The 13,038-nt window shown below is 38.5% G+C and overlaps 1 protein-coding gene across 5 annotated transcripts in view; it reads right to left on the reverse strand.

Annotated features, from left to right (window-relative positions):
- BICC1 (BicC family RNA binding protein 1) overlaps positions 1-13,038 on the reverse strand; it is a 285,588-nt gene that overhangs the window by 7,773 nt on the left and 264,777 nt on the right. For all 5 annotated transcript variants that reach the window (XM_087432182.1, XM_004427111.3, XM_087432180.1 and 2 more), the window contains 5 exons: positions 11,115-11,154; positions 10,572-10,726; positions 6,884-7,040; positions 3,568-3,728; positions 529-628 (listed from right to left, as the gene is read on the reverse strand). In XM_087432182.1, coding sequence (XP_087288308.1) covers positions 529-628; positions 3,568-3,728; positions 6,884-7,040; positions 10,572-10,726; positions 11,115-11,154 — 613 coding nt within the window. The remainder of the gene's footprint in view (positions 1-528; positions 629-3,567; positions 3,729-6,883; positions 7,041-10,571; positions 10,727-11,114; positions 11,155-13,038) is intronic.

Below are 13,038 nucleotides of genomic sequence, written 5' to 3' on the forward strand. Positions count from 1 at the left end.
ATACTACACCCTTCTATGACTCACAAATTCTATTAAAACTTTGGGGAAAAGGAAAAAGCATCAAGACAAGTAACACTGCCAGGTTCCAGCTATATCAAGGAGCATTCTCTTTTTCTCTGGTGCAATGATCTCAGCTGGTGTACAAGGACACATGCATTTGAAACAGGACAGCCAATCCAGAATAATTATTCACTAACCCAATGATTATTGCTCAATACAACCTCGAAAAGGAGAATCTGCTCCCCCATTCTCATGTTCTGCAAAGGGCAATTTTGGTTAGATCCTTCTGAGGAGATCTGTTTTAAGGCATGACATTGTCAGGCAGGTTTTCAGGCAACGCCTTGATGAAGGAGTGGGGATATTCTCAGCATTTGTCACACTGTTAGCAGGAAAACACTCTGAAACCACAACCACCGAGGTGCCAGGGTGGTAAACAAGTGGTTGAGGGGCAGAACCAGCCCCACTGGCTGAGACCACTAGCAGAGGCTATTCAGATATCAAAATATGAGTGTGAGCATTTATATTCACCTGAGATTGCAAGCAGCATTTTCCTCCTGGCACCAAAAGTCGTAATTCCCAGCTCCTTCAGATCCTGATCTGTGAGAGTGAGGAATGTCTGAAGATCGATCTGTGGGTGAAAAAGTAATCTATAAGCAATATAATAAGTACTTATTTTCTTCCTTATTGTAGGTTCAACTCATTATTACACCTATTTTATTCATTAATTATGCTCTGCCTATTTCCAAAAAAGAATGATAGCGTCACAAACCTAAGGGACAAGAATTAAGTAATAAAGGTGATGAAATGAAAGTGATGATTCTAGCAGAAGACTTAGTCTAAGCCAGTGATTTACTGCAACTGAGATAAAAACTTAGGTCTGATCATCCTGGCAGCCAGGGCAAAAAGGGAAATATAAATTACACAGTTTTTGTGAACTGAGAAAAGGAAGAATATCTGTCCAGGAGACAGAAAATATTTTTTAGCTTTGGATTCTGAATTGGTTAAGTGTATCTCTTTAAAAAGAAACAATAATACCTTCCATTTGTTCTACATGAGAATGAGAGAAGAATTCCCAGACTACTTCAGACCCATGACTCACTTGGCTCAGTCCAGCAGACTATCTCTGAAAGTTGCACACAAGAAGTATTTCCAGGAACAGTGTAAATTGTACTCTCGGGCATCAGCAACCAACTTTGGAGGGAAGTAGCCCAAGGATCCTGCCCTTCCTTTGAAGATAATGTGGAGGAACAGAAAGGCAGTGGGCTCTGAAGCCAGGGAGACAAGGGTTCAGATTCTAACTCTGCCATTACTGGTTGTGGGCACTTAGGGTTGACAATACTGTACCTTACAGGGCTGTGGTGGGCATGAACTATGATTGTAGATATAAAGCAATGGGTTCACCAAAGGGTTAAAATAACTGGCAGCTATGGGTAGTAATAAAGTATATAGACATTCCTGTGAAAGTTTCTAAATAAATCTTGAACCTACTTACAATAAAGTAAATCTCATGAGATTACTTAATGGGGGATCCTTGTTAAGTCATATCTGAATATTAGAAAATATCCTACAGGAAGGAAGCAGTGCCAAATTTTCACATACCTGAAAACAGTAAAACATACTTTTCATTCAAATTATATAGAAATTAACTTGAAATTTTCTGTTTTGATTTTGAAGGTATATCTCAGATGTTGCAAAACCTTTTCATATATCATTCATCATAGTTATAACTTGTTATAGGTTTAGAGATACATTTTTAGAAATCTATTTAATGGAGACTATTTCAGGGATCCCCAAACTCTTCTTAAAGGGCCAGAGTAAATATTTTAGGCTTCACGGGCCATATTGTCTCTGTTGCAACTACTCTACTCTGCTGTTTTAGCTCAAAAACAACCATAGACAATATGTAAAAGAATGAGTGTGGCTGTGTTCCAATAAAACTTTATTTATAAAACCAGGTAGCAGGACTGCAGGCTGCAATCTGCTGACTCTTGTTCTAGTTATTAATATCAGATAAAGCCAGTCTGGCTTTATATTATCATGTTTTCTTCCTTCTTGAAGTAACTGGATAAGAAGACCCTATAATAAATTTATTTCTATGCTTCTTCAAATAGGAAATAAATATAGATTAAAAACAAATGCAGAATATTGTTGAATAACATCTAATCTCTTGGAGACCTTCTCTGTCTGGATAAGTGAAAATACTTCTGCCCTTGAGCTTCTCAATCAGCCAGCCTCATCTAACCAGCAAGACTAAATACATAAATGCAACTCTTTAATACATTGATGATGAAAATGTTACTCATCTTACAAAATCCTCGGTTAAATGAATACTAACTTAGATGCAGAGATAAAGAAAAGAAAATCAATACCATGAAATCCAATATATACATGACAACCTTTTTTTTGGTGTAAAAAAACCAAAAAAGTTCAGCAATTAATAAGTTATTGACCCATGGGCAATACATGAAATTTATGATACAAAGTGCCTAACAAAAATCCTAGATTCTTTATTGACTGATACATGCCTGGGAATTACTGACTTAATCAGATGTTCTCTAAGACGATATAAAGCCAACTAGCATCAAACTTAGACCAAACAGATACATTTATAGAACTATTCTTTCTGTTGCATTGGGTTAGCCATGCTCTGGTAATATGACAGCACTATTAGAAAGAATCATGCTCAGGGCTCTTTTCTTTATAATGGCCATGGCTGATCAGTTTGACCAAAACCCATAGTAGGGATGGTTCAGAAGACATCTTAATTCTGGCTCAGTTCAGGCAAAATCCAGACAGTAACTTAATAAATAAGTTAACCTACATAAAAAGCACATTATATTCTGTGAGAACAGATTTCAGTATCATGACTAGGATGATGTAAAAAACAACCATAGTTATTTATTTCGGATGCTGTTATTTACTTTTAAGTGCCACAAATAAAGATGATAACAGATTAAAGACTGAAATCACATTAAACACAGACTTGTTGCTGACCTTAGGGGAGGTGAGAACCAAAAGTTCCTATGAATCAATACACTCAGTAGGTCTTTTAGCTAAAACTGGTACAGGATGGCTATATGTGTTTGGTTTTTTTGTGTGTGTGTGTGTGAGGAAGATTAGCATTGAGCTAAAATCTGTTGCCAATCCTTCTCTTTTTGCTGAGGAAGATCGGCCCTGGCCTAACATCTGTGCCCATCTTCCTCTGCTTGATATGGGATGCCGCCACAGCATGGCTTGACAAGTGGTGCGTCGCTCCATGCCCGGGATCTGAACCTGCAAACCCCGGGCCACCAAAACGGAGCTCATGAACTTAACCTACACCACTTGGCCGGCCCCCTATATGTGTTTTGCAAACACAATTTTCTGTATTTCTGCTATCCTGTGTTTACCAGTTGCACTAAATAAATAAGAAATGAGACAGCATTTAGCAGCAAAAACAACCTTTAAGACTTGAATAAATGCTCAGTGAAAGCATGGTCATAGGTCAATGAGTGATTTCATTCTAGAAGTCATCAGACACACAACCAAAACAAAGATGCCCAGGAAAATAAATAAATAATGACCGACCTCTTGTTGCTGGAAGACGTCTGTGTATTTGCCCAGGCCCAGTTTGCTGAAGAGCTCAGGGAGGTCAGAGCCTTTGAAAGAGCTGTTCAGGTTACAGCCGTTGCTTCCTGTCAGTGAGGAAATGCAGTCCATGTAATTGCTGCTGCTGAGATAGTGTTCCGCTGAAAGGAAAAGGAGAGACAGGCTTGAAGTGTAAATGCCCAGAGGGAACGTGGTTTAATTAAAAGTTTTAATCACTCATATATTTCAGATTCATTGTTTGGCTGAATAGAGGCGTAGCTGCAGAATTACAGCAATCCTTTACTGAAACATTGGCTTTTCATTAAGGAAATGCTCGTTATTGCTTTCAGGGAGGCTCTTGCCATTTTTAAAAGGTTCCACTTGGGAGGCAGCAAATCAGAAACAGTGCCTGCATAGTTAATAATCATTAATCATCATCCCCCTGAGCATTCAGAAATATTTTCTCTTTATAACTGATTTGATATGAATTCAGTGAAGAATTGGAAGGAAGAACTCCGGGACACAATACAGGCATGGAAAGTTGCTGTAAGTCCGTGCTCCTTTTGGATGGCAGGATGGCCCTCTGTATCTACACTTGTGCTTTCCTGCAGTCAAAGGAATTCTATGAGTTTACAACATATAAATCTCATCCCCTTCAAAAATATAATTGGGCAGTGAGTTCACAGAATAGAGCACTTCCAAAATACAGAGTAACATAATGAAGTGAGATAAGAATGATGCTAGAGTTCCTGGATTTAACTTATGATGGGAACCAATCTTTGTGTTGGGGAAAATCTAAGACAGCAACGCTGAGCTTTGCCTTGGCTCTGCAAGTGATTCGGTGGGAGAAGATTTCTACGTATTGTCTGTGGTTCTCAGACCCAATGACATGCACAGCTGGGTGATGGACTTGTGGGCCACGCCAAGCACTTGACCAAATAGTCAAACATGCTTTAAGAGCTGCTTTGGAGATTCTAGCAGAGCCATGCAGCCATTCCTATCTCCTTGACCAACAACTGGCTCTAGTCTGTGAGGGAATTCTATCCTCTTATACAAAGAGGCAATTTGGGAGGAATTCCCAGAGAGATGAGGGAGGAGGACACTCACCTAGCCAATCGGATCCATCTAATCTCCTCTGGGATCAATGCATTTGCCAAATCTAAGAATCGTGTTCTGCATTGTTTAGGGTGCCATTAATCACTTTCTCTGGTTGTTTTCATCTGCCAACTGAGAAGTCCTTTACATATCTCAAGTGGAAGGAATTTCTTGGTAAGGTTTCTCTTTCTCTTAAAAACAGATGTTTTAACTCTTGTGGAAAGAATGTGTAGAGAAAAGGAGCCAGGACCAAGCCCTAAGGCCCTGAACTCTGGAACACTCCACCATTTGAAGGTAAGACCCCAAAGTCATCAAAAAAGAGTGAAGAAGAGTAAGCAGGGAGGTACTGGGTCGAGGGTGACACAAAGCAGAGTATGAGCACACTGGAGTGACCACTGGACTTGACAACATGGAGGTCACTGGTAGGCTGACCATATAATTTATTGTTCAAATGATAAATTTACTTTCTTTAAGAATAAAAGAGGGAGTTACTGAGAATTACACTGGAACAACTGGTGTAAACAGGGATGCCCGGGGAAAACCTAGACATTGGTAACCTTGACAATGGGGTCAAGAAAAATTATCTAAAATTGTGCTGTTCAACATTGTGGCTATTGAGCACCTGAAATGCGGCTAGTGCAAATTAAGATGTTCCATAAGTGTAAAATACACACCAGATTTTAAAGACAGTACAAAAAAAGAATGTAAAATTTCTCATAAAAATGTCTTCACGTTGATTAAATGTTTAAATGATAATGTTTACATATGTTGAGTTAAGCAAATACATTAGTAAAATTTGAAAAAACAGATGTTTTAAAATAAAATATTCTTAGTGACAAATATTTATTACGGTATATCACTTCCTTCACATTTCTTTTTATCCTAACTACTTATAGTTTCTATATTGTCTTTTAAACTCTCTGTGCTCTTAAAATATCTGACAAAAGCTAACTCTGCTTTCTTTAATCATTTCTTTTTATTAATGAATCCCCTATCTCAACCCTAATCCTGAACTTCAATACAGCTATGTGCACAGTCAATTTTAATTTTCCAGTGTTAAGTGAAGGGAAAGTAGATAAAGACAGAAAAAGAGGCACAAAACTAATTTATATTGGGATATAAAATGGAGATCATTTCTATCCATAGATCTGACCTGGCACCAGCCCGCCTCTCAGCTCCATCCTTCTGTCAGTGGTGGAGGATCTAGCCCATAACTAACAAGAAGTCTCTAGGCTACTATTGACGGTACCTTTGGTAATGAAACAGCTTTCTTATTTAGACTTGGCTGACACCATGACCGGCCTTTGCAAATCTGAGACTTGACAACATGACTGACTTGACTGATGGTAACAACTGGCTATCACTGAGTGTCTACTACACTCATTTAGATTGCCTTTCTTCAAGTATTCTCAAATACTCCAACCTACACGTTTCAGGGTTCCAAATTTGTCAAAAACCCTGAAAAAAGGCATTAGGGGCATACCTTGTGATTACTATGTCACTTCTTGTCTGTTTACCTGGTAATACAGACCAGACGGGTGGGTGCCATTATCGACAAGGCCACTGAGTCTTAACCATATTTGTTCAAAGCCAGAACCCCTATGCTTTGTTTCCTGTTTATATCAATTCAGCTACAGCTTGTCAATGTAAAAAATCAAATCCTGTTCTTCACCTTTGGTAGCGACCCACTGGGCAGACTTTCTTCTATTGTCCAAGATGCTAATTTGATCACATTCTGCTCAACTCCTTCTAGTCCCTCTCTTTTCCTCCTCATCTGCAGGTTGGCATTTGCATGACTCATTCACACCGTCATTCAACAGACATTTAATGAGCACCTACTAGGTGTCAGACATTGTTACACACGCAGGCAGACTGAACAAATTAGGCACAGCCTAACAGAATGCCTGGCACAGGGGCACTTTATTAATGTATGTTGAATGAATAAATATGGTCCCTGGCTTGTGGAGCTCAAGTTCTATTGGAAGAGACAGATACGTAAATATGTAACTACACTTCAGTATGACAAGTGCTAGAGTGAAAGCATATACAAAAAAATGCAGTGAGATCCGAGAACTACATGGCCTGCCTATGCGGCATGTGAGCTACGCCAAACACTTAAAAGGCATGGAGTCCAGAGTTTATACTTGAACATCACCCAAAATCAAATAAACAAATTCCAAGCTGATTACATCTAAAAATATGACTAAAAGTCAAAGCTCACTTGATTTGTTTTGTTTACGCTTGGGGCTGCCAATAGAAGCTGCAAATTCACTATGACTCGCAGGTCCTATTCCATTTCGGTCTCTCCAGTTATCAGATTCGCTTCCACTTCCCAAGTGCTCACGGCTGTTGGACCTCGAGAGGGACATTGATGAGCCCTGTAAACAATCGAAAACCGGACAAGGAAATGTTTAATAAGGTGGCTTTCCTGTGGTGGGAGGAGAAAAGAATCCACATTAGACCACTGCCATTTACTTCTATCGCTAACACTGCAGTTACCCACGAATGCGGGTTCTCTGGAAGAGGCTGTGGTACCTGTCTACAGCCTTTGTCCTCTGGCCACCAAGGACACCTGGTAATATACACAGTGAAGTCTTCTGCCTTCATCACGAGGGAGGTGATTACGAGGGTGCCCAGCAGAGTTCTGAGAGTCTTCAGTGTAAAGACTCACTCCTATAAGATTTGGAGGAGTGGATGCTGAGATTCCTCCCTATTTTCAGGAACCACAGAGCAAATCTTCCGTCTGGGATGGCAGAGATTTTCTGCCTTTTATCACACAAGGAGGATAAATGGGCAAGAGGTGCAGCCACACCCAGTGTCTTCACAGGAATCAAGCTCCCAGGCTAACAGAGTCAGAAGGTGGAGAAAGATCTGGCATTTCTCCTGTGTTACCCTCATCCAAACAAGTACAGGATCTCTCCAATAAATTACAAGTACTTGGAAAAATTTACCTTTTTTAATTCCTCCAAATAAAAATAAAAATTTAGAATATCTCAAAGTTTGCAATGAAATTGCATTTTTTCATTCCTTTATTCATTTATTTAATGACTGTATTACAGAAACCCTACTTTGTACTCTATTTAAAATTAAGATTCTCTGATTTTCAAAGTTTTAGGTTCATTGGGTAATTCCAAGAGTATCCTTTACTATTCACTTCAATAAACTCACTTAATTCAATCTGCCAGCAGCATGACCACACCTGACCATGCCCCCTTTAATACTTCCTTCTTCAAGGCATCATGACACGACACTCCCCAGGTTTTCCACCTACGTCACTGTAGCCTTGTAGGATCTTCCTGCCCTTTTCCACTCCAAATGTCAGATTACTCTGGGGCTTAGCGGTCCTTGCATTCCTTCTCATCTCTCTCTACACTTATCTCTCTATACATGTTCTTGTTAAGTAATCTCAACCTCTTTCAAGGCTTAATGACACCCATGACTCCCAAACTTTTACCTCCAGATTTGACTTCTCTGTTGAAATTTAGAATCATAGAGTTGGCGATCTGACACCTCCATTTTACTGTCTCAAGCATTTTAGACTTAGAGTGCTTGAAATTGAACTGTTGATTACCTGTCCCTACCAGCTACACCCAAACCTACTCCTTCCCCAGAACTCCTACATCTTAATAAGTGACTCCACCATTCACCTCGTTGCTCAAGCCAAACTTCTGAGTCATCTCATTCCTCCTTCCCTCACCACATCCAATCCATCAGCAAGTTCTATCAACATCATCTAAACATATCCAAATCTATCAACTTCTCTCCAACTCCACAACTGTCACCAATAGCCTCCTTAATGAACACTTTGATTCTACTCTTGCCTCTCACCCAATAAGCCATTTTCCATAAAGCAACTGGGTTGATTTTTTAAAAATGCAAATTAGAACAAATCAAGCCTCTGTATAAAGTTTTGTAATGCCTTTCCAGTACTTGACCACTGGCTGAGGTACTCCATAATGGAGCCTCTGCCTCTCCCTCCAACCTTATCTTCAACACTCAACCACCCCGCCCACCTTTTGCTCTGGGAACTTAACCAACTGGCTCTGACTCTGGTTGATCATGCTAGCTGTTCCCTGACCTAATACTCTTTCCCTAGACCTTCGCAAGCCTGGCCCTTCTTGTTATCTAGGTCTGAGCTTGAATGCCATCTGCTCATAAGGTCTGCTGTGACTACCTGATCTAAAGCAGCCTCTGTTTTATATTTATAGAGGCCTTTTACTACCTAATGCAGAAATACTTCATCAGAAATACTTCTAGCAATCAGCATTCACGTACATAATCGCATCTGTCAACAGGCTCTTGGTTTTCTTCAGGGTAAAGTTCTACAGTGGAAATAATAGTAGCTGCTAAGTATTACTGAGAACTTACTGCTCACCATGCTATGCACTGGATGCCCTCTCCCATGTCATCCTCAAAACAACTCAAATGGGAAAACAGGCTCAGAGCAGTAAGTCACTCCTCAAAGCTGTACATTTGTCAGTGGTGGCTATCAAACCCACCGCACCTGCACGTGAGCACTGCAATATTAGAACGATCATCATGTCAACCTGTCATACTGTTGGTCTTTGAGAACAGAACTGAATTAGAATTTCTAAAGTGAAATATTTCATCTCTGAAACTACAGAAACACAATCAACCACCTAACACTCCACGCTGCCAAAGGCAAGGACAAGTGAAATGGATGACCACAGGTGCACCAGTTGAAAGCCTAAGAATTAGCACGGTGGTTTTAAGATCTCTGCCAACAAAAGGAGATGTTTATTTTCTCTCAGAGCTAGAATGGCAGAAAGAGGAGTGTGCCTCTTAGGGCCTCAAAATTTTTCATAATGGGCCCTACATTCTAGCTGCTGACAGTAAATTCAGTCTTTAAATACAGGCTGCCAGGTTGCTACTATAAGTCTGACAATGAAATTCACGGGAGATTGTGCTTTTCAGTATGTCAATAGTATTTTCTTTTTCACTTACTCAAAGAGACAAAGGAAAAAATCACATTTGTTTGCTTTTGGTTCTTGCTCCCTACCTGATCAACAGTCTAATTTATTACAAAGAAAATGGGTAAGTAAAGACGGCCAATCTACAAATGCTAGTTATTAAACTAACAATTATGAAACCCTTAACCAGTATTTGTTTTTCAGCCCACAGTGTTCTGGTTGAGAATGTGATTCTTGGATTAATCATTTTCATCCATGTTTCCACAGTCTCCCCAATACTGTGTGTGTGTGCATGTGCTCTCTCTAACTCCATCCCCATTTGCAAAAGGCTTATAGCCAAAATCTGATACTCTCAAATTGAAAAGGCCTTGCTTAGTGAGTTGCCTGTAGCCTGGCTGAAAATATGGAACTCTGGATCCCTTCCCCATGTGGTGAGGATGCCAGCTTCCCAGTCTCACCCTGAGCAGTGCAGCCAACATCTGGGAAACATAAAATTTTGGAGCTCTTGTTTGTGATACTTCTTGCTGTGTTCTGGCATATCTGAACACACTGAATTTTTAACTCATATCAGAAAACTTGTTTTTGTGGAATAATTGCCTTTCCCTCCTTTAGTGGGCTTGCTAGTGATACCCTTGGATAAAGGGATTCTTTATACATTTTTATGGAATATTACATCTGCCTTTTGCTTAATCTCAGCCTTGCTCTATAATTTATGACAGTCTCCCCCTAACAAAAACACACATCCAAATTTACATCTCCTTAACAGGTGATCAACAACTTTGAGAGAAGATACATAAAAGACCACAATATATTAGACTGCATCAATTTTATAGCAATATGTTTATAGGAATAGAAATTAAAACAAATCACTATTAATTATTTTTCCTTATGTAAATAAAGAATGGGAGAGGAGAGATGATTGTTCCCTTTTGCTGAGAGAACAGACAGGAAGAATGTGTAGGGCATGATTCTACAAACCTCAAAAGTGGTTGTCATTGTGGGCTTATAGGACACATGATTGGCCCTTCTCAGCTCCTTGATAGTCTCAGCCGGCATGGATTTAGAAAACCCAAGGCCACTCCAGGTATTTGTGGGTGTTCTGACCTCCGTCACCACTGGTTTCTTTAACATAGCTTTGGAAAACAGAATATAAAACAAATGCTTAGTATTTTTAATGTATTTCTTAAATAAAATATTTATGAGCATTGTTTCTTTGATATATGTAAAGAAATTAGCAGTGAATAATGTTTCTTAACACAAAATGCCTTAAAATATCTTCATAAACCATTTTATACAAAATAATGGTAAAATTAAAAAATGCTACATTATTTCTTAATTGATCTAATGCTAATCTACTCAACAAAATACATTCAACCTCAACAAAATTTGTGCAACTTGAACCTAAACATTCTGGGTTTCTTTTTATGAAGGTCAATTTCTCAATTCAACATGAATACTGGAAAATCTTTTATGGGTCTACTGAAAAAAAATCAAAGTATAGATCATTAACGTATCACATACCTTTGGTTGCTAACAGCTTCTTTTGTTCATAGTCAAATGCCTGAAAATAGAAAATACCTTTATTGCCAGTCTATCCAAATGTCATGCCGATACTCCAGGATTAGAGAATAAAGGTTCTGACTACAGCCCATGAATCTGCCTGGGACACAGGCTAAGCTTTGCACCATAATTTGACAGTAATCCAGTGCAAATCTGATAAATTTATACATGTTTTCAAAACTAATTAATTAGAATAATAAATTACTACTTCTGACTTTGTCATGACAGTGACAAGTTAGAAATTTTCCTTTAAAAGGAAAAAAATTCCTATTTACTACGAATATTTAACATATCAGGATCAATATATACTAAAGTATAATGAATAACCTAATAACAGTTCAGTTTAAAAACAATGCATTACCAAAATGCTTTCCGTTGATCTATTGGCCTCCTTTGTTTCTCAAAATCCCCTCTTCATTTACTAAAGCATGGCCTGAAGTGGCATGATGTCAAGACAGCTTAAGAAATTATTTAGCCTCATTGGCATAGTCTTTGCTTTTGACATAAGATAAATGGCAAATGTTTAGCTTTAATCTATAACGGCATTAAGCAATACAATAAAATTAAACCTAGTTACCTTTTATTGCACAGGACTAGAATGGTACCATTCATTCTTTCCATTTACATTGAATAAGTGACTATGACACAGGTCTACATAGGGACCAAGGTAGGTCGTTTTGAAGAGAGTAGTCCTGACACAACTATATCTCAAATGCTAACCCAGTGTTCCCAACTCCCACTTTAGAGACTAGCTGAGACTTGATTTAAGAATTTCTCAAAGGCCTACCAGGAGGGTCAAGAACCAATTGGCAAGAGCTCTTCGACCCTTCTCCCAGGAGGATCATACCATCGTATGTAGGATGCCCATATAATTTATGGTCTGAAACAGGATACTTCCGAGAGTGCAATATATTGCAAATAATAATTAGGCCAGAATAATAAAAGTAAGTAGGCTGACCCAGACAAACCAGGATGTGTGATTAACTCTAAGAACATGGCAGTAAATTGGGAGAGCCAGATTTTTAGATAATACAGTTTGATGATATTTTTGAAATCTTAGGTCTAAAATGGCTTTGGGAGTTAAAATCAACTTTTAACAGTCAATGCCTAAGGGCAAGGTGTGGGGAGATCCTAAATTCACTTGTTCAATAAAATATTTATTGAGTGCCTTGTGGTTAAAGAGACTGTGCTGTGCTTTGTGGAAGAATACAACAATGAATCAAAAATAATCTATAGCCTCAAAGGATGCAGAGTCTTAGCAGGGATGGGTAAAAGAAATAACTACAAAATAAATTAGAAAGTGAGATAAGTGTAAAAACAGAGCTAGAGATACAGCACTCCAAGAATGGTCAGGAGACAGAGATCATTTTTAGCTGAAGGAATCAGGGAAGTCTTCAATCTTTCCCCCGTCAATGCTCAGGGACTATTATCATTGATTTCTTAGTGATTTTAAGAGTCAGCTCTTCACTAATGGCATAAATACTTCTATTTAAGTTAAAACTCTATCACCAAGAACATTCTTATCCATTTTAAAAGGAAGGAACATGAAAATGGTTCACTGCAGGTATAAACCTGATGGAAAAGATGAGAACCACAAGATGGACAAAGACCATAGAGACCATAAAGAGAATTTGATACTTCTTAGATGAGAGAATTTTCATTTATATTAACTGAAAATAAATCCACAGAGAAAATGTAACAAATGTCTTTTTTTTTTGTTTTTAACTTGGATGCTTTATAAAGGCCATGGCTTTTGTAAAAATATTCATCTGAAAACTCATAAAGATGTTCAAATGCAAAGGATTAAAAAATAGACAAGCAGGACTGAATGGTAGTTTTCACTGGAATTAAAGAAGTATAATTTAGTTCCATGAATTAATTTTTT

This window comes from Ceratotherium simum, chromosome 6, assembly GCF_057802395.1.
Source record: "Ceratotherium simum simum isolate JZ-2026a chromosome 6, ASM5780239v1, whole genome shotgun sequence".
Taxonomy (NCBI): Eukaryota; Metazoa; Chordata; class Mammalia; order Perissodactyla; family Rhinocerotidae; genus Ceratotherium; species Ceratotherium simum.